The sequence below is a fragment of the Heptranchias perlo genome, chromosome 31, assembly GCF_035084215.1.
Source record: "Heptranchias perlo isolate sHepPer1 chromosome 31, sHepPer1.hap1, whole genome shotgun sequence".
NCBI lineage: Eukaryota > Metazoa > Chordata > Chondrichthyes > Hexanchiformes > Hexanchidae > Heptranchias > Heptranchias perlo.
Window position 1 is genome coordinate 30,058,390 of NC_090355.1, and position 27,787 is coordinate 30,086,176.

A 27,787-nucleotide genomic window follows, 5' to 3' on the forward strand; every position below is an offset into this window, starting at 1 on the left:
GGGCAGGGGCCGCGATGCGCTCTGGGAGTTGTAGTGCGTCCCCTGCCGCCTACAACGTGACGTGCGGCGAAAGGGACTACAAGTCCCGGCGTGCGCAGCGCGACGGGCGCCTGCGCAGTGAGCGCGCCTGTTTTCCCTTTAAATCGCCCCATGTAACGGGGAGCAGGATCCGAGGAGACGGAGCCGGAGCGCGGGCAGAGCGGAGAGGCTGCGGCTCCGGGCTTTCGCCTTCTTTTACTGCAAACCTTCCCCCCCCCCTCCCCCCCCCAAATGTGGACTTTTTGCAAATTAAACTAACCATTTGCAATCATCTATTTATTATAAATATATATATATATATTAGAGTTAATTCACCGGTTTATTATTTTTTTCTCTCTCTGAGTGGGAAGGAAAGCGATTAAAGATGGGAAACCGTGGGATGGAGGAGCTGATCCCTCTGGTCAATCAGATGCAGGATGCTTTCGCTCAGATCGGTCAGAATGCCAACCTGGACCTGCCTCAGATCGGGGTGGTCGGGGGGCAAAGCGCGGGTAAAAGCTCGGTGCTGGAAAATTTCGTCGGAAAGTAAGTCAATTCATTGCATTTTCATTTATTGATGTTTTTTTTAAAAAAAACAACCGACAGCGTCTTTAAATCGCTGCAACAGCAAATCCAGGGGGGAAAAAAAATCAATACATCAGTGTCTGAATTCATGCCCTAAATCTTCATGTGGCTGCAGTGGGTAAATAAGACGATTTTCGAGCACAGTTTTGCAATGAATTATTGGGAGCCTGTATTTACTAGTTCAATTCAGTGACATTAATTGAGCTGATGTGACATCCAGGTTTGACCTTCCGCGCATCACGGTCCCTTTGCAAAATATTTATTTTAAAATGTTAGCAGTCTTAAATCGAATACCTTGTCATTTTTAACACACACACACACACGATCCTGGATGTTAATAGTATGTAAAGGGGGAAAACAACTGGGTCAAATTAATAGGAGGTGTAAATAACTGTTTTCTGCTAAATAATTTAATTCCGTCCAGCTTGTTGACCTTGGGTGCGATCCGGTAGTTGGTGCAGGAGTTGCTTTAGCACTGAGCAAATCATGTCTAACCCAGCTGCACGTCTGTTAATGCATCAACAATCTTCCAATTTCACTGCATTCGACGGGTGCATCCGCCAGCGCCGTGTTATTGTGTGTGGGAGGAGTGTGCGTGACCTTTTATAAAGCGAGCGAGGGCTCTAAATCCTATAACATTTGTAGAATTCAACGCTTCCGCACTTAGATTCCCAAATCTTTGTAGTTTTTGGCATTTCAAGGCAGCTCGATTGTGTCCGTCTTTTACCGCAGGCTATATTAAAATATCATTTTTTTGGGGGGTGTGAGTAACCTCCAGGCTCCTATTAATCAATAATTGATCATCTGGAGCCTCCCTCAACCCCCTCCAAAATCACCGCCTGCATTGGGTGAGACTGCAAACGAAAATATTTATATTAAAAATAAAATCTACAACCAGACATTATCACCTTGTGAACACATGATTGCAGTGATTGGAAGCCATGAAATCGCACTGCTTCACACGCAGGCTTCTTGTGGATGTGAAATGCTCCATATTTGACCATTATGAAATTAATAACATTTCATAATTCATATGCAAAACCATGAGAATTTAATTGAGGGCCAAGTGCCATTTTGGTTCTTCATTATATTCCTCTTCCTCTCATTCGGGTCTGTTATTGTTTGTCTGTGACTGCTGTGCCTCCCTACAATGAGAATGACTGAAGCTCTCAATCATTCCTAAACTCCTGTTACTACATGGTCCTGTGCTGTCCCAGAGACTTGAGCACAAAATCCAGGCTGACACTCCCAGTGCAGTACTGAGGGAATGCTGCACTATCGGAGGTGCCGTCTTTGGGATGAGACATTAAACCGAGGCCCCGTCTGCCTTTTCGTTTGGATGTAAATGATCCCATGGCACAATTTCAAAGAAGAGCAGGAGAGTTCTCCCCTGTGTCCTGGCTAATATTTATCCCTCAACCAACATAACTAAAAATAGATTATCTGGTCATGATCTCATTGCTGTTTGTGGGACCTTGCTGTGCGCAAATTGGCTGCCGCATTTCCTACATTACAACAGTGACTACACTTCAAAAAGTACTTCAGTGCATTGTAAAGTGCTTTGGGACGTCCTGAGGTCGTGAAAGGCTCTGTATAAATGCTTTTTTCTTTGGTTTCTGGCCCTGGGAGAGAGAGGTATTTGCTTGGCTCTAATCTCCATATTAATCACCCTCTCCTATTGCTAATAAAGCAGATGTCCCTTTATCCCCTTTGTATTAATAGCAGCACTAAGGGTGCAATCTGCAGTTTATTTAAATAACCCTCTACTTTATCTGAGTTTAGACAAGAAGATATTTGTTTTTGGTGTGAGCACCCTAGATTCAATTCAGACCCAATGCCCATCAGGTCTGCGATAACCCAATGCATCGACGGAAGAATCTTCATTCCTGTTTCCTTTTGCATGATATTCCAGATTTCTGCCTGCAAATTAATATTACTGCTTTCAAATGTGAACATAGGAAGAGGAGTAGGCCATTCAGCCCCTCGAGCCTGTTCCTCCATTCAATTAGGTCATGGCTGATCTGTATCTTAACTCCATCTACCCACTTTGGTTCTGTAACCATTAATATCCGAGCCTAACAAAAAATCTATCAATTTAAGTTTTGAAATTTTCAATTGTCCTAACCTCAACTGTTTATTGGGAGAGAGAGATTCAGATTTCCACTACCCTTTGTGTGAAGAAACGCTTTTTGACATCACCCTTGAACGACCTAGTTTTAATTTTAAGGTTTTGCCCCCTTGTTCTTGACTCCCCCACCAGAGGAAATAGTTTCTCTCTACCTACCCTATTAATTCTTTTGATCATCTTAAACCACCTCTATTGGATCACTGCTTAATCTTCTATATTCAGAGGAATACAAGCCTAGCCTACCCAACCTGGCCTCATAATTTTAACCCTTTTAGCCCCGGTATCATTCTGGTGAAGGGTCTGTCATTTTTGCAAGCCAGACCTCTTGAGTTCAGCTCACTGGAGGAGGAAGGGTAGGATGGCGCAGTGGTTACGTGGTGCCAATGACTTTACTCAGGCTCTTTGCAAAGTGAATAGGATTCTATAATTTTGCATAGTCTTGGACAATGATTTAGGAAACAAGGCTCCAAAGGTGACTCCTTACCCCCATGTAAACCTAAACAAAAGACTTTTCAGTGGCCAGTCACAGAATCTGGCATGAGGGTTGCTGATATTACAATTCCCAAGTATTTTTAGTGATGGCTGCAAGAAATGATGTGTGAAAGTGTATCTAAATCAGATAATTGATCATTGAAATATGGGAGAATGAGTAATGACACTTCAGCCCCAGGGAGGGGAATCTGACATCTACTATTATTGGATTTAATGATTTCACACAATCCTGGACTCCTTTTCCGGGGCTCAGTCTAATTATTGCATGGACTTGGCACAAGGGGCAGAGGGACGTGTAGGTATCTTGCTGTATGCGAACAATACAGAGCGAAGGGGAGTCACCATAATTGGAACCATGTGTAATGTAAGAACCACTCCTATACTGTCACGGCAATCAAAAAGTGGGGGAAGAAAAACTGCCAATGTTGGAAACTTGAAACAAAAACGACGACTTGCATTTATGTAGTGTCTTTAATGTAGTAAAACATCCCAAGCTGCTTCACAGGAGCGTAATCAGACAAGAATTGACATTGAGCCAAAGAAAGTGACATTAGGACAGGTGACCAACAAATTGGGTCAAGAGAGGTTTAGAGAGGGAATTCCAGAACCTAAGGCCTAGATGGCTGGTGGCATGGCCGCCAATGGTGGGATGAAGGAAGTGAGGGATGGACAAAAGGCCAGAGCAAATTTGGTGCAGAAAAGATGCGTTGAGTCTGTCTGAACTGTGTGTTGATGGATAATGATATAACTGTCATGGTGACCAATGGCTGATTTTGCAGTTTGCTACTTCAATATAGTTTCGTGCAAGTCAATCTTGTTTAATGAATACAGAATTTTTAGGTGAATAATTCCATCATTTTTTGACTGTTCCACATACAGGAAGTGTTTGTTAGACAGAGTGATGTCTGATGTCCAGGGTGCAACTGCATAATTTCTGGGGAAGAAAGGTTAATTAACCCTGTATTTGACACTGAGAACTATGGAGCAGTAGCCCAGAGTGTCGGACAGGTATCTTAGCTGGGAATTCAAAATGGCTCGACTTTTATTCAGGGTGTGATTTGAGGTGTATGGCCTGTGTTCACTTTGAAATATGTTTGCCGATCTATAGGCATTGTCACTTGTGTGGCTATTTCTTTGTTGAATGGTTTAACGGGCCGGAGTCAAGTCTCACCCTGACTGGAGGAGATTTGCACTGAATGTGCAATTATGGTCACAAATCCAAAACCAATTTTTACAAAGTGATACCAATCCGTCTTGAGCTAGCATTAGTTTGCACATAACCAAGGGTGTGGTTAACCCAGGTAGTGTAAGGGTTGGAGGTTGATGGAATAAGTGTAGACGTAGATCAAGAAACACTCAGTGGAATTCTGATTCCCATCCTTCTCTAAACATAGAAACAACATTTGTGGATTCCAATAGTCTGATCTCAAATTGTTGAGTTTTTTTTTTGCCTTTTGAGGTTCTTCCTTCTGACCTTAGTGTTAGCTGTTAATTTGCCGCCTTGTGGCAGTGAAATTGGTGAGTGTGCAAATTGGATGTGATCTGTTGGAATAAATAGATCTTTTCTTTAGTACTTTTATGTTCATTATATGATTGGTGCTTGACTGGTTAAGCCCAGGTATCAGGTAGCTGTTATATTCTGCAGCGCAGAATCCGTCTTTCTCGACTGGTTTTGCACCGTCTTCCAGTTATCTGTTTTTGAGTACTGTAGTGAAGAAGCCTCGATCAGTTGGTGACAAGGACATTGAAGTACAGTCTCAGCTGCCCCGTCTTAGTGTATTGATGCAGTTACTCGGGAAATTAGCTAGCTGAATTGAAAATAGGAACCAGAAGGTGATGGTAAATGGAATAGAACCATAGAACCATAGAAAAGATACAGCACAGAACGGGGCCATTCGGCCCATTGTGTCCGCGCCGGCTCGAAGAACAACCAGGTGCCCATTCTAATCCCACCTTCCAACACCCGGTCCGTAGCCCTGCAGCTTACAGCTCTTTAGGTGCAGGTCCAGGTACTTTTTAAAAGAGTTGAGGGTCCCTGCCTCTACCACCAATTCGGGCAGCGAATTCCATATACCCACCACCCTCTGGGTTAAAAAAAAGTTTTTCCTCATGTTCTCTCTAATCCTTCCGCCAATCAGCTTAAATCTATGTCCTCTAGTTCTTGAACTCTCCGCTAGGGGAAACAGATACTTCCTCCTATACTCTATCTGGGCCCCTCATAATTTTGTACACTTCAATCAAGTCTCCCCTCAGACTCCTCTGTTCCAAGGAAAACAACCCCATCCTATCCAATCTCTCCTCATAGCTGCAATTTTCAAGCCCTGGCAACATTCTTGTAAATCTTCTCTGCACTCTCTCCAGAGCAATTACACCCTTCCTGTAATGTTGTGACCAGAACTGCGCATAATATTCCAGCTGTGGCCTTACCAGCATTTTATACAGTTCCATCATTACATCCCTGCTTTTGTATTCTATACCTCTGCTAATAACGGAGAGCATTCACAACCTTATCTACCTGTACTGCCACCTTCAGGGACTTGTGCACATGCACTCCAAGGTGTCTCACTTCCTCTACCCCTCTCAAAATATATTCCCATTTACTGCGTATTCCCTTTTACTGTTTGCCCTCCCTAAGTGCATTACCTCACACTTCTCCGGGTTGAACTCCATTTGTCACTTTTCCGCCCACTCCACCAACCCATTGATATCTTCTTGGAGTCTACAGCTATCCTCTTCACTATCAACTACACGGCCAATTTTTGTGTCTTCTGCAAATTTGCCAATCATGCCCCCTACATTCAAGTCCAAATTATTAATATATACCACAAACAGCAAGGGACCCAACACTGAGCCCTGTGGCACACCACTGGAAACGTATTTCTATTCGCAAAGACATGCATTGACTTTTACCCTTTGTTTCCTGTTACTGAGCCAATTTTGGATCCAAGTCGCCACATTTCCCTGTATCCAGTGGGCTTTTACCTTTCTGACCAGTCTGCCATGTGGGACTTGTCAAATGCCTTACTAAAATCCATGTAGACAACATCCACTACACTACCCTTATCAATCCTCCTTGTCACTTCCTCAAAGAATTCAATCAGATTTGTAAGGCATGACCTTCCCTGAACAAATCCATGTTGACTATCCCTGATTAAACCATGCCTTTCCAAGTGACGGTTGATCCTATCTCTCAGTATTGATTCTAATAGTTTGCCCACCACCGAGGTAAGACAGACCGGCCTATAATTGTTCGTTCTTTCCCTCGTACCCTTTTTAAACAATGGTACTATGTTTGCAGTCTTCCAGTCCTCCGGTACCTCCCCTGTATCTAGTGAGGATTGGAAAATGATCCTCAGATCACCCGCTATTTCTTCCCTGGCTTCCTTCAATAGCCTAGGAAACAATCCATCCGGCCCTGGTGACTTATCAACTTTCAAGGATTCCAGTCCCTCTAGTACTTCCCCTCTCGTTATGTTTACCTTATCCAATATTTCACACCTCTCCTCTTTAACTACTACATCCAGATCATCCCTTTCCCTTGTGAATACGGAGACAAAATATTCATTTAGAACCCTACCCACATCCTCTGCTTCTACACACAAGTTACCCTTATCATCCCTGATAGGTCCCACCTTTTCCTTAGCTATCCTCTTGTTCTTAATGTACTGATAAAACATCTTTGGGTTTTCTTTAATCTTACTAGCTAATATTTTTTCATGCCCTCTCTTTGCTTTCCTTATTTCCTTTTTTACGTCATCCCTGTACTTTCTATACTCCCCTAGGCTTTCTGCAGTATTTAGTTTTCTGTGACTGTCATAAGCTTTCTTTTTCTGCTTTATCTTGCCCCATATACTTCTAGACAACCAGGGGGCTCTAAATTTGGCAGTGCCACCCTTTTCCTTTGAGGGGCCGTGTCTGCATTGTACCCGTAGAATTTCACTTTTTAGTGCCTCCCACTGGCTTGCCACTGATTTCTCCTCAAGTAGTTGTGTCCAGTCCACTTCTGTCTGTTCACCTCTTAGTTCTGTAAAATTTGCCTTCCCCAATTTAAAACATTTACTCCTGATTTAACTCTGTCCTTTTCCATAATAATGCTAAAACTAACTGAATTGTGGTCACTATCCCCAATTTGGTCACCCACTGTCACTTCACCCACTTGCTCGTCTTCATTTCCCAGGACTAAATCTAGAATTGCATCCCCTCTTGTTGGGCTTGTCACGTACTGGCTAAAAAAGTTCTCTTGGGCACCGATCAAGAATTTTGTACCCTCTGTGCCCCTCACATTGTTTGAATCCCAGTTGATGTTAGGGTAGTTGAAGTCCCCTACTATTATTGCCCTCTTATTTTTGCACTCAGAAATTTGCCTACATATTTGTTCTTCTGCAGGAGAAAATCTCTATCTGAGGAGCATTGATCAGTGGCCACTCTGTAGCAGTTTATTCTGCATCCCTTATTGTTAATACAGACTAACCACCACTGAAATAATGAGTGGCTTGTGTACAGTCACAACATATTAACCATGAGAAGATTACAATGGACAGGCCATGTGAGCCATTCAGCTGCAAATCAGTCCCAGCTGGGGAAAGACCAGGTGAGAAAGTGGGACTACTTACTGTAATGAAGAGTGACAATGGGAAAGGGTGAGTTTAATGATGGGATCTTGCATAGAATTACATAGAATGTACAGCACACAAACAGGCCATTCAGCTCAACAGGTCCATGCCGGTGTTTATGCTCCACACGAGCCTCCTCCCACTCTTCCTCATCTAACCCTATCAACCTATCCTTCTATTCTTTTCTCCCTCATGTGTTTATCTAACTTCCCCTTAAATGCATCTATGCTATTCACCTCAACTACTCCTTATGGTTCCATATTCTAACCACTCTCTGGGTAAAGAAGTTTCTCCTGAATTCCCTGTTTGGATTTTAGTGACGATCTTATATATTTATGGCCCCTAGTTTTGGTCTCCCTCACAAGTGGAAACATCTTCTTTACATCCACCCTTTCAAACCCCTTCATAATCTTAAAGACCTCGATCAGGTCACCCCTCAGTATTTTTTCTAGAGAATAGAGCCTCAGCCTGTCCAGTCTTTCCAGGTAAGTACAACCTCTCAGATCCTAGTAAATCTTTTTTTCACCTTCTCATCTGAACATCTGAAGTTTGTGTGAAGATCCGTCGGAATGAGATGTCATGGCTTGAAAAGCCAAGAAAATCACCATGTGTACGATATATAAACTTTTTTATTTGTATTTTTCAGTGCCAGTGCCTCTATATCCTTTTTACAACACTGAAGCCAGAACTGTTCACAGTACTCCAAGTGTGGTCTAACCAAGATTCTCTACAAGTTTAACATAACTTCTCTGCTTTTCAATTCTATCCCTCTAGAAATGAACCAGAGTACTGTTTTAATGGCCTTATTAACCTGCATCACTACTCTTCGTGATTTGTGTATCTGGACCCCCAGATCTCTCTGCTCCTCTACCCCATGTAGACTCTTATTTTCCAAGGGGTATGTGGCCTCCTTATTCTTCCTACCAAAATGTACCACCTCACACTTGCCTATATTGAAATTCATTTGCCAATTACACGCCCATTCTGCAAGTTTGTCTTCCTGTATTTTGATGCAGTCCTCCTCAGTATTAACCATGCCCCTCCCCAGTTTGGTGTTACCCCCAAATTTCGAGGTTGTACTTCAGGTTCCCAAGTCCAAATTGTTTATGTAAATTGTGAACAACAGTGGTCCCAGCACTGATCCCTGTGGAACACCACTTCCCACCTTTTGCCAGTCTGAGTAGCTACCCTTAACCCCTACTCTCTCTTCTGTTTTGTAGCCAGCTTGCTATCCATTCTGCTATTTGCCCCCTGATTCCGCATTCTCTGACCTTAGTCACGAGTCTACGATGCAGGACCTTATCGAAGGCCTTTTGAAAATCCAAGTATATTACATCTACTACATTACCCTTTTCTACCCTTTCTGTTACTTCAAAGAATTTAATAAAGTTTGTCAAGCATGACCTTCCCTTTTGAAATCCGTGCTGACTATTCTTTATTATATTTTTGGTTTCTGATGTTTTTCTATCACATCTTTGAGTAAGGATTCCATTTTCTTTCCTACCATCTTGTGCCATCTATGATCACTCTGGTCATAAAGGCATCTGTGTGAAGTTAAAACACAAAGAGCATGAAATTCCCGTCTTTCTGACTTTAGAAAATTAGTAGACGTGAGTTTAAAAAGTGGTTAAAATATGGTTAGGAAGCACACTGGACTATTTGTCACGTTGAGGATCCTTAAACATCTCCCTCCCCTGACCCCGCCTGATGGGCTAATGAGCATTAGTGAAAAGCGAGAGGAAAAAGCCAATTTGTGCTTTAAGATTGTTGACGAGGAACCTGTGCCACGGCCCGTTTAAAAGGTCAGAATTTTAATCGGGGTCTGATTATTTCAAGATCAGATAGTAGACCTGGCATTTGCGATTTTAGCGAGAAAGAAAATTCTGAAGTATCACCAGAGCAGTGACTGAAGTGAATAACGCACCATAGGTTTTAGCTGCAGTGGCTGTTGGCCGGTACATGTACCGGAGGAAAAGAGAGACTGAAGCAGGAATGCAGAGGCGGTAAGAGGCACGCATCACTGCAAACAGACACTTGTTCGCCTGATTTTTTTTCCAAAAATATACTTTATACATAAAATTTGCAACAATACATACAATACAGTTGTCATATCAAATTCCAAACGTACACAATACAGATTATATAATTTGCTGGTTACATCAAGTACAGTTCAATGAACACATTGTACATAATTACAGTTCATGACACTCTCGGGTGCCTCATTGCATCACAATCAATACAGATTATTGGTTACAGGTACATTACAGATTCATTACAGGTACATTACATCAATTTGAGTTTTACATTCTACAGGAGGGTTTTTTCCCTGATTGCAGCTGATTTGACGAGACCTGTCGAACCACATGGAAGCTATGGCACTCAACTCAAGGGCAGTCACAGACTCACTTGTAGCACTGACTGAGCACTTTTCAGTAAAGCTGATTTAAAACAAAATAGGCGTTTCTCCCATTTTTTTTAAACAAAAAAAAATAAAATAATTTAGCCTCCAAACTGTTCACTGTCGAGTATGCACTGTAATCGCATGGCTTTGACAGACCTAGTAAAACAGGTCAATTATGCTCGACAACGAAGACTATTTAAAGGTCGGATAATAGAAATGAAAATGGATGGACTTTCAATTGAAATGGGGCGCGGCGGGGGTGGGGGGGGGGAAGTGAAGGAAATGCATGTTTGTTTGTTTTTTGTCGAGATAAAAGAAGGAAATGCTTCGGACAAATGATAAGCGTTGTTGAATTGATTCGCTAAATGGAATGTCATCAGATTTGCTGCACTTTCCCTCAGTGCTGTTGCAGTGATGGTGATCGCTGCACTTGCTGTAAAGTGCTCAGTCAGTGCTACAAGTGAGCCTGTGACTGCCCTGGAGTTGAGTGTCATAGTTTCCATGTGGACCGACAGGTCTCGTCAAACCGGCAAAGAAGTGTCTGTTTGCAGTGACTGGGATTTGTGTGTTCTTTCCGATCAGTGGATGATGGGAGGGGTTGACACTGCAGTGCTGTTGCACCCGGAGGGGCGTTGAATTTGGGTCCCACCTGCCTGTTCTGATGGTTCCGTAGAATATTGGCCAGCACACCGGGAGGACTTTTTGGAGGAAGAGTTGGGAATCCTCCCACTATGTTGGCTTCCTCCCTCCACCAGTACCAGTGAAAACCAGATTTAACTGGTCACTCGTCTCCCTGTTTGGCCAGTCTTGCTGTGTGCACACCGGCTGCTGCATTTGCCGACATAACAGTGACCACACTTTGGAGTACTGTAATTCGTTGTATGTGAAGAGTTTTGAGATTTTTTTTGAGATTATAAGGTGCTATATAAACGTAAGTTTTTTTTTCCCCAAAATTACACTGATTCTTTTCAGTGATGTGATTTTTATTTTTGCAATGTGGGTGAACACCATAAAGGCTAAATGTGTGTTTTCTCCCCCAAAAGCATCTCTGGTCAACCCACAGCCTGTACTGAACAGTTAATTGTGTTCAAACAATAATGTTGAATCTTGGAGTGTATGAGGCAGTAAGTGGTGCATGTGCTGATTAAATGTTGTAACTGGAGATTGGGGTATTTAAATCAAACACTTGCTTCTCACTGCAAGTGGATTGTAAAGGAAGGTGAGGCATTTAACTTCAAAAAGGAGCTGGATAAATATTTGGGAACAGAATTGGGTGTTAAAGGGACATGTGCAGCCTGAGATGATCAAATAGTCTACTGGACTTGCTGGCTACTGTTCCTGGGAAGGAGGATGTTTGTGAAGGGAAGGTGAATAGTGAAGGTGTGAGGATGGATGAAGATTCTAGAGTTTTGCTTCATCGCCATTTGAGGATCAAGGAGTATGGGGGAGAGAGAGAGAAAGAGTTCTTTCCTGATTAAATCGGTGGTAGAGAGTCCATGATGGGAGGATTATACAAGGGCTGTGGAGGGAGGAGGCTTGATGAGCTTTTACCTTCATCTTCTTGAACTGTTCTGATGCCCCCACAGATGAAAATGCAATATGTCTGTATATTAAGAACTCTTCAATCTCCTGTAATACACTCTGTGGGACCAGTGTCCCAGCAACAAACAATTCTACAGAACTGGGGGATTTTTCAAGATCTTTTATATTTTATATCCCAAGGATTGACTGCAGGTTAAATTCCTGCAGCTTTGCAGTGCTGATGTCATGGGTGTTGTCTTCTGGTTTACAATTCATCCAATCTGGTGTCATGACAACCCCATGTCCAAAAAACAGATTATAACTGCCCCCCCACTGATCTGAAATATTAAATATTCAATAAGGAAAGATTGCTAAAGAAATAATTTAACCACAAACCCCCACCAGTTTGGAATTCCCCTGATGGCTTTGTGTGTGAGTGCTGCAGGGGATGGTACTCAGCACAGAAAGTCCCAATTTCAACTCTTGATCTGTACTGAGTTCGCTGACTTCTGTTGGGGAACAGTAAGGTGCTACAATTAGCCTTTGTCACTGGGCTACAGAGATATTGGGGGGGGGGGAAATCAGCTAGGATTCCTGCTCCTGATCACTACCTACTGGAAAGTGCCACATATATGTGGGCATCAGGTGTGACCATGACTGGACTTGGCGGTGCACCCCTGCAGTTGAATAGCTTGCCACAATTCACTGCCTAGGCTTACAGATGACTAGCTCCTTGGACAAGATACTGAAGTTTGCTGGTGTCTGTTAGCACGAGGCAGTGACTTTAGGAGAGGAGAAAATTGGGGGAGGAGGAGAGAATGGACCTGGTGACCAGAAGGCCCCTGTTTCCATATTCTGCCCCTCCTTGTCTATATTTTTATATCATGTACCCTAGGGCATTTTACATCTGTGCAGTGCTGGGTTTCAGCAAAGCTCATTGTCATTGTAACCCCAAACCTAATGTTATGTCTTAGGACACAGACTTTTGGGCATGATGGAGAACTAGCCAAAAAAAAACTTGGTGCTGGTAATGGAAGGTGAGAATTTTTGTTAAATTAATAGCACATGAATATCTGAACATATAGGGTTAAGAATGTAACACATTTCTAGGTTCTGGTACAAACAGCTAGCTTGCATGGTTTCTCTAAATGAAACTCTCGAGCACGTTAGACCTGTAGCACACTCCCAGCCACTGCCTAATGTAGTATTCTTTTGCAGAGCCTGTAAAACCTCATCAGTTTGAGAGTTTAGTTGAAATAAGTACAAGCTTTAATCCCACTGACCAGGTGCTGCAGAGAACACTCTGTGACAGTGGAGCTCTTGACTTGTTCATTGCATTTAATTGGCTGAATTGAGAAAAGAACAGTTTGACCCCAAGATAGATGAATTTGGTGTGTTTTTTGAGTAAGAAGACTACTAATTGGAACATGCCGAGGTCAAGTGTCCACTAGAGGAAAGAATGGGCCTTTTCCCTTTTTTGGTGGGGGGGAGTGGCAGGTAACAAATTAACTTGCATTTTATAGACCCAAATTAGGAATTTGATAATGACACAAGACTCTTTGAGTGGTTCAAATGATCTTGCTGAGTGTCCATTTGAGAATGAACAGGTGATAACTGGGCAGGAAATGCTGGAAATATACAGCAGGTCCAACAGAAACCTGTATAGACGAAAGGCAGACTAATATTTTGGGTGTAAACCTTTGCCAGAACTGAAAGATATGGCAGTGTATGTAGGCTGACCTGCAGTATTTTCCAACTTTGATAACTGGGTAAGTGGTTTGGAATGAGTTATAGAATGATACAGCACAGAAGGATTTGGCCCACCGTACCTATGCAGGCTCTTTGAAAGAACTAGCCGATTAGTCCCACTCCCCTACACTTTCCCCATTGCCCTGCAATTTTTATCTTTTTCAAGTATATATCCAATTCCCTTTTGAAAGTTACTTTTCAGGCAGTGCACTCCAGGTCATAACCACTCGCTGTGTGAAAACCTATCTCACCAAACCCTTCCACCTCCCCCGGCTTTTTTTTTTGCCAATTATATGGGTCCTCTGGTTACCGACCCTCCTGCCAGTGGAAACAGTTTCTCCCTATCAAAACCTTTCATAATTTTGAATACCTCTATTAAATCTTCCCTTAACCTTCTCTGCTCGAAGAACAACCCCAGCTTCTCCAGTCTCTCCACATAACTGAAGTCCCGCATCCCTGGTACCGTTCCAGTAAAGCTCCTCTGCACCCTCTCTAAGGCCTTGACATCTTTCCTAAAGTGTGGTGCCCAGCATTGGACACAATACTCCAGCTGAGGCCTAACTAGTGTTTTGTAAAGGTTTAGCATAACCTCCTTGCTTTTGTTCTCTATTTATAAAGCTATGACATGCCATCCCAAAACAAATCCACCAAATTTTCACTTGGCGAATGTTTTTTGTTCTCGGGATGTGGGTGTCGTTGACAAGGCCGCATTTATTGCCGATCTTTGGTTGCCCTCAGAAGGTGGTGTTGGGCCTTCAACTGCTGCACCTTGTGTTAATGGTGTTAGGGAGGGAATTCCAGGATTTTAATCCAGCAACGATGAAGGAACGCTGGTACGTGTCCCAAGTCAGGGTCACGTGTGACTTGGAGTGGACCTTGTTGGATGTTCCCATGACTTTGCTGCTTTTGTCCTTCATTGATAGAGGTTGCAGGGGAGAGAGGAGCAGTTGAAGTAAGAGTGTAGCATGACTTATCTCATTGCTGTTTGTGGGACCTTGCTGCGTGCAAATTGGCTGCTGTGTTTCCTACATTACAACAGTGACCACATTGCAAAAGTACTTAATTGACGGTGAAGCGCTTTGGGGTGTCCTGAGGTAGCAAAAGTTGCTACATAAATGCAAGTTCTTTCTTTGAAAGAATTCTCACATTTTCTGTTGGGTGTAATTATTTCTGACATTCGAAACGGAAGTGATAAGGTGACTACATGCAGCAGAAGGCTAATAAACACCTGTACTATTTTAACCTTCACGAGATGGTCTTTGTGATAATAGCTTGTTAGTTTGTGCATGGAACAGCAAGGATTAATTACTAGGCAGTAATCTCATTAACTGTGACAACCTAAACTGCAAGTGAGAGGCTCGAATGCCTTATTGTCACCCGAACACCCAGAATTAGACCAGAAATCGTTCCCTGGTGCCTGTATGTATAATGTACCCTGCTGCCCGTATCCTAACTCGCACCAAGTCCCGTTCACCCATCACCTCTGTGCTCACTGACGTACGTTGGCTCCCGGTCCGGCGACGCCTCCATTTTAAAATTCTTATCCTTGGTTTCAAATCCCTCTTTGGCCTGGCCCCTCCCTATCTCTGTAACCTCCTCCAGCCCTGCAACCCTCCGAGATCTCTGCGCTCCTTAAATTCTGGCCTCCTGCGCATCCCCGATTTTAATCGCTCCGCCATTGGCGGCCGTGCCTTCAGCTGCCTAGGCCCTAGACTCTGAGATTCTCTCCCTAAACCCCTCTGCCTCTTTACCTCTCTCTCCTCCTTTTTAAGATGCTCCTTCCCCTGCCCTCTCCTTATGTGGCTCGGTGTCAAATTTTGTTTGATAATCGCTCCCGTGAAGCGCCTTGGGACATTTTACTACATTAAAGGCGCTATATAAATGCAAGTTGTTGTAGTTGTATTATACAGGTTCCGATTCCTGTCGGGTTTGATGCTGGGTTTTTGGCCTGATCATACACTGAGACCAGCTGTCACAATGCGGACTCCGACTGTTGCCCAGTGTGACGGCATTCAACCAGGGTAATTACAACTTGCGATCAAATTACTACAGGCTCACTGACAACTAATCTGTCGTGGCCTTCTGGGAAATTCTCGTCCGGTGTGTGTTTCCGCTGAGAATGACACACTCACCTGGGAGTAATTAGAGGTGTAGCTAATCTCATTGTGGAGTTCTGATCCATCTGAAGCTTGAGATAAGGGTAATGCCCCGACATTTCTCCTCAGTACAGATCTGCTCAGAATTTGTCTTTAGCTCTGTTTTGTTGATGGCAGGTGCTGCCAGTGTGTTGTCCTGTTTTTTTTTAAAAAAATGTTTTTTATTCATTCTCGGGATGTAGGTGTCGCTGGCAAGGCCGGCATTTATTGTCCATCCATAGTTGCCGTTGAGAAGGTGGTGGTGAGCCGCCGCCTTGAACCGCTGCAGTCCGTGTGGTGAAGGTTCTCCCACAGTGCTGTTAGGTAGGGAGTTCCAGGATTCTGACCATGTCATGTATGATGGGTATCAAACAGTTTGACTGAGGTCCATTTGGAAAGAAAGAACTTGCATTTGTTTGGACCTTCCATGTCCTCGAGACATCCCAAAGTGCTTCACAGCTAATGAGGTACTTTTTGAAATGCAGTCATCGTTGCAAATGCAGCAGCCAATTTGCTACACAGAAAGATCCCACAAACAACAATGAGACAAATGACCAGATAATCTGTTTTGATGGTGCACTGCATGGGATCTTGGGTGGTGGGAGAGGTGCAGCAGCCAATAGATTTCCCACACTGCTTCCCTGCTTCAGAAAGCCCTACATTATTATACAGCATTAGTCCATACTCCCCTCATCCCCCACCTTCCAATCCAACAACTGCTACCTGTCTCTCTGGAACAGTAAACATATGGTTGTGTTCAAATAACACAGTTGAGTCAGCAATTTATGCCTCGGTATTGAAAACTGGGTGGGATGGAGAGCACTGACACCCATTACAGGAAGTAAGTGTAACATTTACAGGAAGTGCGTGTTATATACCAGACTTCTAATATATAGACACTAGTTACCACCCCCGTGGCATTGCTCACTGTAAATCAGATGATATGCAGCTTTACAATGACACACACCCTCTGCATAAACTGGTTAAGAATGAACTCTCTGTGCACCTTCCCTCTTCTCAACTCCCCAGGTTCTAGCGTTTACTGCAATCTTGAACATACTATGGAATGAGGAGAGGCAATATAAACGAAATGGTACAATTTTAAAGGGGGTGCAGGAACAGAGAGGTGCACATGCACAAATCTTTGAAGACAAGTCGAGAAGGCTGCTTTTATTTATTTAAAAAAGCATCTGGGATCCTGGGCTTTACTAATGGAGGCATAGAGCACAAAAGCAAGGAAGTTATGCTAAGCATTTCTAAAACACTGGTTAGGTCTCAGCTGTAGTATTGTGTCCAATTCTGGGCACCACACTTTAGGAAGGATGTCAAGGCCTTACAGAGGATGCAGAAGAGATTTACTAGAATGGTTCCAGGAATGAGGGACTTCATTTATGTGGAGAGACTGGAGAAGCTGGGGTTGTTCTCCTTAGAGCAGAGAAGGTTAAGGGGAGATTTGATAGAAGTGTTCAAAATCATGAACGGTTTTGATAGAGCAAATAAGGAGAAACTGTTTCCAGTGGCAGAAGGGTCGGTAACCAGAGGGCACAGATTTAAGGTGATCAGCAAAAGAGCCAGAGGCGACGTGAGGAAACTTCTTTTTAACGCTGCGAATTGTAATGATCTGGAATGCACTGCCTGAAAAAGGTGGTGTAAGCAGATTCAGTAGTAACTTTCAAAAGGGAATTGGATAAATACTTGAGGTGGTGGAATTTTACGGGGCTATGGGGAAAGAGTACGGTAATGGGACTAATTGGATAACTCTTTCAAAGAACTGGTACAGGAATGATGGGCTGAATGGCCTCCTCATGTGCTGTATCATTCTATGATATTATCAGGGTTCCATTTATCGATTCCCTTAAGAATCTGGAATAACATTCCTCTGAGCCTTCTTGTTCCCCCTGTCCTCATTGCTCAGATTCCCTAAGATAGTGATGTCCGTCCATGGGCCAGATCTGGCCTGGCTGGGTCCTATCAGCCAGCCTGGGAAAGCTCCTGGTTCTCCTCTTTGTGCTCGAGTGCAATGTTGACGTCGGCACCTTCAAGCTGTTTAAACGTTCCCAGACCTGGAGGACTAGAAAGGGCTGCTCCTTAATTGGTGGATTGTAACCAGTGAAGGAGCAGCCTGCTCTAATTCTCTGACCCTCACTCCAGGCGTAGCAGTGTTGGGAGCTGAAATATTTCCCTCCCACTCTCCCCGTGTGCTCTCTAGGGGCAGGTCATTTTCCACAACACAGCATTCAGTGGTGTAAAAATGATCAAGTATCTCTGCAGTATTCTCAAGGTCCTCAACAGTTTGACGGTGGTAAATTCTGCCTGAAAAGCTCTGATTTCAGTCAAGGTTATTGAAAGCATCGCGGACTGAAGATCTGCATTGGGGGAAGAGGGAATCTATTAATACATGGACACATATAGTAGATACAACATGGAAACAGGCCATTTGGCCCCAACTGTCCGTGTTTATTGTCCACAAGAGCAAAAAGTCTTAATCACATTTACCCACTCTGTTCACGCCCTGTTCCTTCATCCATCTATCCAATGTAATCTTGAATGTTGACGGTTTCTGCCTCAACTACAAACCCTGCATGTGAATTCCACAAACTCACAGCGATGTGTAAAGAAGTTTCTCCTGCCCTCTGTGCTAAATCTCTTACCTTTAATCAGGAATCTATGGCCCCTTGTTCCAGGCCTTCCAACTACTGGAAACAGTCTGCATCTATCTACTCTGTTCCATCCTTTTTAAACACTTCTATCATATCGCCTCGTAATCTGCGTCGTTGTAACGAGAAAAGCTCCAATCCTTCAAGTCTTTCTTCGCATTTGTGTTTCCGCATGCGAGAACATCCAATGCTTCCTGGTATGAGCTAAACTCATTTACTGAGAACTTCAGGTTTCATTTCCAGTAGCCATTATGCTATTGACTTCCACACATTTGGGTTTAAAGTGCCAGTAAAGGCCTTTGTACAGGAGAGGCCCCATAATTAGACAACCTCTGCCATCTTGAACACTACCAGGAGTTATGTTGCAGTTTTTCTTTTAATAGTTGCTTTGTCTTCTAACTTTTTTTGACTATCCGGCTCCCAGCTCCAAAAGTTTGGACATCCCTGCCTTGATCTGGGCATCGGTTTGGCTGCCCTATTCTGTGCGCCCTCCAATATCCTTGCTGTGGTATGGTGACCAGAATCGTACATGGTTCTCCAAGTGTGGCCATACCAGTGCCTTGTACGGTCTTTATCACCACCTTCGATTGGTGCTCTATCCCTCTGGTTATGCATCTTAAGTTGGCTTCCCTGACTGTGGCTACACTGGTTCAGTGAGATGTCCATCAATGTCCCAGGTGTCTCTCCTGTGTTGTTTCCTGTAGCCTGGAAGCATTTAGTTTATATTCTCACTGTTGGTTTATTCCCCCCCCCCACTCTAATCTCATTACTATACATTCATCCATGTTAAATGCTATTTACTACCCGTCAGCCCACCTTCCCAACCTTTCCAGATCCTGTTCCAACCTTTTGCTTTGCTTTTTCTTTCTTCCTTCCTTCCCAATCTGGTGTCATCTGCAAATTTGGACAGCTCCATTCTACAATTATTTATATACACAGTAAACACCATTGGTCCCAGCACTAATGTTGTGGCCCCTCACTCGTGACCCCTTTTCATGTCAATGCAGCCCCATTCACAATCGTTCTCTGGTTTGGAGAATTTTCTGAAGCTTGTCTCCCAACCCATACCTTCCTGTCTTGTGGACTAATCGCTGTGTGGCAAAATATCAAAAGCTACGCTGAAAATTTAAATCCATCACTTCCACAGAATTTCCTTGTGTCAACAGGGTCCCTCATATCCTTCAAGATCTCCAGTAAACTTGCCAGATAAGATTCCCCTTCTATAAATCCATGCAACTCCCTCTCTGCCGTATCTATCCAGCTGATCATTATTCCCTCTTACAGGATGCCTTTCAATATTTTCAACAGGTATAAGACTCACAAGCCTGTAATTTCCCTTTTTACTTTGGCTACTTTGCAATCTTCAGTCAGTACTCTCATTTCTAATAATTTCCAAATATATTTAAATCACTCATATTCTTACCAATATGCAAGGACATGCATGACTACAGTCCCCACTTAAATACCCCAAGCAGTCGATGCATGGAGCAGACAGGTACTAATCAAAGGCCCATTTATCTCTCTCCTATGTTGAAGGAGAATGGAACTAAACTGCTTTTTATAGTCAAAGTAATTTACCTTCCTGCACTGAGCACCATTCTCGCTTTGTCGTCATACTACAGCAACCAGGAGCCAAGGTTATGTGAAGGTGAGTAATGGATATTTCAAGCTCCAACCAAGCCTGGTCTGTGAGGCTCTTTGTTGTTTATTTTCTCCCAGGTAAGTGAAGTTCCCAAGTAGCATCATTAGTAATACGTCCCTGACAAGGGAGTTTAAAGATCACGTTTTTTTTTAAGGATGGAAATGTAGATTTTTGTTAAGCCTCCTTTTGGTGTCCACAAATGTCCTCCTGCACCTTCTTCAAGTGACTAGGATGTTGACGGTTGATGAGCTATTAAACCAGAAGGGGCATCACGGCCAGGACCTATCCTCTCCATGTGGCGCACAAACCTTCCAGCAGGGGTCACTGTTTAGTAATTGGCGGGGGAATTGTGGCTGAATTTTACCTTCCATAACCCGGGGTACTGAGACCAGTTGTAGCGTCGTCGGCTGAGATTAGGGAATGGCCCCTGAAGATTTTCCTGGTCTGTTGCACACTGGGCAATCATTTAGCAACTCAGCGTTTGGGGGAGTGCCATGTCTTTGTATGACTGGTCACACAGTGCCCCACTGCCCGCCTTGCCATCCTCTTGTAGAGTTCGACTGCTGCAAATGGGTTAGCGATGGACGTTGACAGAGGGACATAGATGATGACAAAAGGACACGGTGAAACTAGAGCAGTAAACAAGTGTGTTAGAAACATGGAACTGCAACACTGGGCAATATTTATCCCTCAACCAACATCACTAAAACAGATTATCTGGTCATTACCACATTGCTGTTTGTGGGAGCTTGCTGTGCGCAAATTGGCTGCCATGTTTCCTACACTACACAAGTGACTACACTTCAAAAGTCCTTCATTGGTTGTGAAGTGCTTTGGGACATCCTGAGGTTATGAAAAGTGCTATATAAATGCAAGTCTGTCTTTTTTTCAAATGGAAATTGTCATTCAATTTGTCATTGTGATATTCAAAATCTCAAACACAGCTGTGCACACCAGCAGGGTCCTACACTGACACGTTAAGTCCTAAGGCTAACATATGGCCTAGATTTATTCCAATCATCAGAATGTGTCCATGTGATATGGCACCGTCACTGCCAGGGACAAACTCCTACAATCCTGTAAAAGTGCCAATGTGGTTTCTGAAAGTATGCTCTTTCTATTGTGAAAGAAATGCAGGCTTCGGGCCGATTGGAAGAGCCCATCGATTACAGGACGGCCTTGTGGGTTATTACATGTTTAACAGCAGAGCTTAGTCCACTGGTGCCTCTGAAATGTCACTTTTTTTCCCCCCTCTTATGTAAAGAAGATCTGAATTAATGGCCTCTGACTCAGTGTTGGTACCTAATGGTGTCAGCCATGGCTCAGTTGGTAGCACTGTCATGGGTTCAACCTTTCACAAGGTCCCAAAGAACTTTTACAGTCAATGAAGCATAGACATTGTTGTAACATAGGAAACACAGCAACCAATTTGCACACAGCAAGGTCCCACAAACAGCAATGTAATAATGACCAGATAATCTGTTTTTAGGTGTTGGTTGAAGAGTAAATATTGGCCAGGACACTAAGGATCATTACCCTCTCTTCTCCAAGTAGTGCTGTGATATCTTTTACATCCAGCTGAGAGGATAGACTGGGCCTCAGTTTAGCATCGCATTTGAAATACGGCACCTCTGACAGTGCAGCATTCCCTCAGTACTGTAGTGCCAACTTAGAGTATAGGCTCAAGTCTCTGGAGTGGGAATTGAACCCACAACCTTCATGACTCTAAGGCAAGAGTGCGACCCGCTGAGCCACATGGAGAGAGCCTGGTTCAATCTCTGGTCTGTGCCGAGTTAACTGATGATAGTCTGGGTGGTGCTAGAGGCATTGCATTTGAACTTCCATAACCATGGGGAGTGGAAAATCAGCCCGTGTTCCCCCTTTGTTATTGCTATCCAGTGCCCCCTGCTGGAAGGTGCACTTGTGTGGCAGACGGGTGCGGACTGGCCAGTACTTTGGCAGTGGTGCCAACCGTTTCACACGCGGCAATGACCGGGTGTGGTGAGGTATCAGAAGGTGACTCTGGACCCCGCCATGAACCTGCGCCGTCAGGACAGGAGGGGAGATAACTGGAGAAGACCAGAGTATTAGAATTCACAAAGTAAATAATAAATATCAACAACACACATGACCGGCTGCTGCAACATTGCACTACCTCGTGGTACCATAGTAAGGACAGCAGGTTTTGAGTTTAATTCTGTTCTCTCAGTATCTCTGTCCACTGTTGTCTGATGCTGGTTGGTTTAGGGGAAGCTGCTTAGCTCTGTAGTCAGGATTAACAGAGGATTAAAATTTTTGTTAGTGAGTGAAAAATAGCCACACTTGTTACCGTTAGACCCTATCAGGGGAGAAGGTTACAGCTGTACTGATCGGAAAGAGTATAAAATCACTAAAACGAAACCATTGTACATGTTTTCGAACCCCACCCTGCTTTTAACGGCAACTGTTTGATGTTGCTTGGATAATCTGCTTTCAGCACACCGGCCGTTGCTGAGTTCTGAAAGCCTCTCGGATCAACGGTTTACGAATGCAAAAGCAGATTGCTGTCTGTACTCCCAGCGCCGTTCCACAGAGTGGCAAGTGCATCCCTGATTTCACACGCCTCAGCTTTGTGATTCTGGCCTGACCAAGGAGGGGGAACAATGGTGACAGACCCTCCCTCACAGGGTGGGGATGTTGCAGGGTGAGCAAGGGAGTGAGCAGTCCACTCTCACACCCCAAAGGACAGCATTGGCACAGGCTGGTCCTCCTCGGCTCACTTGGTGAGGGACAGTAATGCAGGTTAGGGCATGAAGTGTGCAATAAGTGGAAAATGGCTGGAACATTTGGAGAGGGTGCAGAGGAGATTTATCAGAATGATACCAGGGATGAGGGAATTCAGTTCGGTGGAGAGACTGGGATTGTTCTCCTTTAGAGCAGAGAAGGTTACGGGAAAATTTAATAGAGGGCTTTTGATAGAGTAAATAAGGAGAAACTCTTTCCACTGGCAGGCGGGTCGATAACCCGAGGACACCGATTTAAGCTCATTAGCAAAAGAGCCAGGGTGGAGCTGAGGAGAACTTTTTTTTAAAGAAGAGTTTTTATGATCTGGAATGCACTGCCTGAGAGGGTGATGGACACAGATACAATAGTAACTTTCCAAAGGGAATTGGATATATACTGAAAAAAGAAAAAATTGCAGGGCTATGGGGAAAGAGCAGGGGAATGGAACTAATTGGTAGCTCTTTTAGATAGATGGCACAGGCACGATGGGCCGATTGGCCTCCTTTGCTTATGATTCTATGATTTTAGTCATTGTGCGATAACCTTCATGGAAGACTAAATATGGAATTTAATCTGCAGTGTGTTGCAGGGAATAATGACTTTTTTGGAGAACAAAATAGTGATGATGGATGTAATGTAAGGAATTCAACATTTACTGTCATGATTAGCTGTCAGTGAGGTACCAGGGCAGTGTTCAGTACCCATGACACTGTATCCCAGCAAGGAGTCAGCACCTTCAGACATGAGAGGATGGAAATTATTGAGGAAAGAATCATTCCTAAACCTAAACCATCAAACATACATATGAGGCCCTCAACTGTATCTAAGCTGACACTCCCAGTGCAGTACTGAGGGAGTGCTGCACTGTCGAAGGTGCCGTCCTTCGGATGAGACGTTAAGCCAAGTCTGCCCTCTCGGGTGGATGTAAAAGATCTTCCGCCACTACTTCGAAAAAGAGCAGTGGAGGTCTCCCCAGTGACCTGGCCAATATTTATCTCTCACTTAACAGCACCAAAAAGGGATTATCTGGTCACTTATTTATTGCTGTTTGTGGGATCTTGCTGTGCGCATATTGGCTGCTGCGTTTCTTACATTACAACAGTAACTACACTTCAAAAAGCACTTCATTGGCTGTACAGCGCTTTGGGACGTCCTGACCTCATGAAAGGCGCTGTATAAATACAAGTCTTTCTTTCAAAAGTGGACGCTTTTAAGGTACGTTAATGTGGGGTGGGGGTGGCGAGTTGGCAGGGAATCCCGCTGTTTAGTTCTGTGCTTTTCATGGCTTCTTAATCATGCCACCCTCTACTGCTGGAAGGACTGGATTGTTATTCTGAATCATATTTAAAATAAACAGCCTGCAGCCTGTGTGTGCTGGAGCCTGGAGTTAGCTATCGAGTGCTGACAGGACACTTCCGTTGACTGGGGACTGAGCGCCTTGTGTCAATTCTTCTATGCCCCTGGGCCGTGTGTGCGTGTGCACACAACCCTTCCCAATTGATACCCACCACCTGAATACAATTAACACTAATTGATATAAATCTCATGGATACAATCAACAGGGAGGAGGAGCTTTAAAAAGTGACTTTCTTTTTTTTGTTCGCTTTCTTAAATGATTTTTCTACTTCTCCGTGCTGTTTCCCATGGTGCTGGGGAGGTGCTGCGGTTAGTGCCAGTGTTCCCAATGGAAGTGACACACTTGCCAGTTATCGCCGGTTAAATTGTGCCGCGCTGGAGTGCCACTGTGGTAGGACAAGGGTGAGGTCTGAAACTTTGCAGATGCAAATTTACCGGTCTCGGCTGTACAGAGCCTGATGCCATGTGCTTGTGCCAGACACAAGAGTTTTTCCCAAGGCCTGCTCTGCCACTACTGACTGGCTGGTTCTAGAGCAATATTCGCAGAGGGAACAGGCTGCCTAGCGGCCGTTTTCCCACTATTCTTGCCCTGCACAGACACTAAAGACGGGAATCCAATTTGTCATGTACAATCTGTGCCCCAAACCCTTTCATAGAATCATACAGCACAGCTGGAGATCATTTGGCCCATCGTGCCTGTGCCAGCTCTTTTGAAAGAGCTACCAATCAGTCCCACTCAACTGCTGCTTCCCCAGAGCTCTGCAAATTGTTCCTTTTTCAAGTGTGTGTGTATATATATATATATATATCATTCCCTTTTGAAAGTTATTGCTGAATCTGCTTCCACTGCCTTTTCAGACAGGGCATTCCAGATCATAACAATTCGCTGTGTTTACAAGAAAAATTCTCATCTCAACCAACCAGGGGCTGAGTGGCCGGGTCCTGCTCCTACTTCTTGTGCTCTTTAGATTTGAGGTTAGGATCAGATCAGCCATGATCTTATTGAATGGCGGAGCAGGCTCGAGGGGCCGATTGGCCTACACCTGCTCCTATTTCTTATGTTCTTATGTACCACCCCCCGCCCTGGATTTTTTTGCCAATTATCTTAAATCTGTGTCCTCTGGTTACCGACCCTCCTGCCAGTGAAAACAGTTTCTCCCTATCTACTCTCTCAAAAACCCTCAGAACTTTGAGCACCTCTATTAAATCTCCTCTTGACCTTCTTTGCTCTAAGGAGAACAATCCCAGCTCCTCTAGTCTCTCCAATCTTTTTATTTCATACATTTTAAACCCCGTGGGGATTAGCCAAGAAACCTGTATTTTATCTGTTCTTGACTGTGAGCTCGGCTGAAGAGGTGTTGTAGCTTTAATTACGAAACTACTGAGCCTAAGGCCCACCTGAGTGTACTTTTGTTTCCAGGTTGAGTGTCCTTGTTTCTCTTACATTGCAATGGGTTGTGACAGTACATCGCTTGCCTCTCTCTCTTGTGCAGTCAGTGTCTGTGTGTGTCTCTCTCTTACCCCTCCCCCTCCATCTTGTGAGCTGTTTTAAGTAACAAGCTTATGGTGAAGACCAACTGGGCCAGCTGTCCAACACACTGCCTGTCCAGGGATCCTGGGATTAGCCCATCTGCCTACTAACCACTGTCCATGTTAACTCTGGAAAAAAAAATCGGATGCATTACGGCGACAGCCACTTGAACCCTGCTATCCTCGGGGTCGAATGCCAACCTTAATTGATATTGTGCAGTGTTATGCAAGATGGACAAAATCGCCTGACATTTAAAAAGAAAGAACTTGCATTTATATAGTGCCTTTCACCCCCTCGGGATGTCCCAAAGCGCTTTACAGCCAATGAAGTGTAGTCACTGTTGCAATGTAGGAAACAAGGCAGCCAATCTGCGCACAGCAAGGCCCCACAAACAGCAAAGTGGTAATGACCAGATAATCTGTTTTTAGTGATGTTGGTTGAGGGATAAATATTGCCCAGGACATCGGAACCCACCCCCCCCGCTCTTCTTCGAAATAGTGCCATGGGATGTTTTGCATCCACCTGAGAGGGCAGACGGGGCCTTGGTTTGACATCCCATCCAAAAGACGGTGCCTCTGACAGTGCAGCACTCCCTCAGTACTGCACTGAGTGTCAGCCTAGATTTTGTGCTCAAGTCTTTCAAGTGGGATTATGAACTCTCAACCTTCGGACTCCCAGGTGAGAGTGCTGCCCACTGAGCCACGGCTGACGTCTTAATTCAGTTAAAGTTGAGGTGAGGATCGAGTTACTTTTTAATGGGTCACAGAATACCTCATTTAAATGGTTCACAGGTAGTCATATTCATTCCAAAATGACCCCGTCTCCTTTCCCAATGGCACAATTGGTTCATGCTCTGCCCTGTGACCTATCGAGACTTACAAGCCAGGGAGGGCTCGAGTTATGCTTCATAAGCCGACTTTTCAACATGTGAGGTGGAGGGTCAGTCAACAATCTCCCAACCCCCCCAAGCCTTGATGTCTCTTTGCGTACGTGTCCCTTCCTTCCTCTTCCTCTTCCTTCCTCTATACCGTGAACTCTTTATGTAAGTTTATGGTAAGGCCAAACTGGGCCAGCTGTCCCAACAGGAAGCCTTCCCAGGGATCGGAGGAGGGAGCGATGCTCTCCATAAACTGCAGACTTGTCCAGGAAATTTGCAGTTGCTCAGTGTAAAGTCCTGCGTGTCAAATGAGCACTGATGCGTTTGTACACTGTCTGCAACGCTTCATTTTAAAATGTGATGTGTGCGGAATAATAATCAAATTGCTAGTGACTGCCCCAGGCCCCTGCTTTACCGGCCTGTGCTCCCTCTGCTAGGTCTGCTGGCTGCCCCAGACCCCTGCTTTATGGGGCTGTGCTCCCTCCGCAATGCATGCTGGCTGCCCCAGACCCCTGCTCTATGGGGCTGTGCTCCCTCCGCAATGCTTGCTGGCTGCCCCAGACCCCTGCTCTATGGGGCTGTGCTCCCTCCGCAATGCTTGCTGGCTGCCCCAGACCCCTGCTTTATGGGGCTGTGCTCCCTCCGCAATGCTTGCTGGCTGCCCCAGACCCCTGCTTTATGGGGCTGTGCTCCCTCCGCAATGCTTGCTGGCTGCCCCAGACCCCTGCTCTATGGGGCTGTGCTCCCTCCGTAATGCTTGCTGGCTGCCCCAGACCCCTGCTTTATGGGGCTGTGCTCCCTCCGCAATGCTTGCTGGCTGCCCCAGACCCCTGCTTTATGGGGCTGTGCTCCCTCCGCAATGCTTGCTGGCTGCCCCAGACCCCTGCTTTATGGGGCTGTGCTCCCTCCGCAATGCTTGCTGGCTGCCCCAGACCCCTGCTTTATGGGGCTGTGCTCCCTCCGCAATGCTTGCTGGCTGCCCCAGACCCCTGCTTTATGGGGCTGTGCTCCCTCCGCTAGGTCTGTTGGCTGCCCCAGACCCCTGCTCTATGGGGCTGTGCTCCCTCCGCTAGGTCTGTTGGCTGCTCACCTTGTAGGAATTCCCCAACCCTGATGTGTTACAGCATCTGTCCTGGAGACATGTTCATCCGGAGCAGACTGGAGAAACAGGATGGCAGGGGTTCTGACATGGCTGAGGGAGTTCGTTTGACGGCTGAATAAAATATTATTAATGGGGAACTTGCTGCTTCACTCCTTTCTACTTACCTTTTCCTGCACTTTCATTTGGTTACATCACGAGCTATTGCTGCAATCTCCAG

General features: G+C 44.7%; 1 protein-coding gene across 1 annotated transcript in view; it reads left to right on the forward strand.

The window, feature by feature from the left end:
• The first annotated feature begins 254 nt into the window (after window positions 1-254).
• LOC137300648 (dynamin-1) overlaps window positions 255-27,787 on the forward strand; it is a 185,596-nt gene continuing 158,063 nt past the window's right edge. Inside the window, exon 1 of the mRNA XM_067969871.1 lies at window positions 255-564. Within this exon, the coding sequence (XP_067825972.1) occupies window positions 404-564 (161 nt within the window). The 5' untranslated portion in view covers window positions 255-403. The remainder of the gene's footprint in view (window positions 565-27,787) is intronic.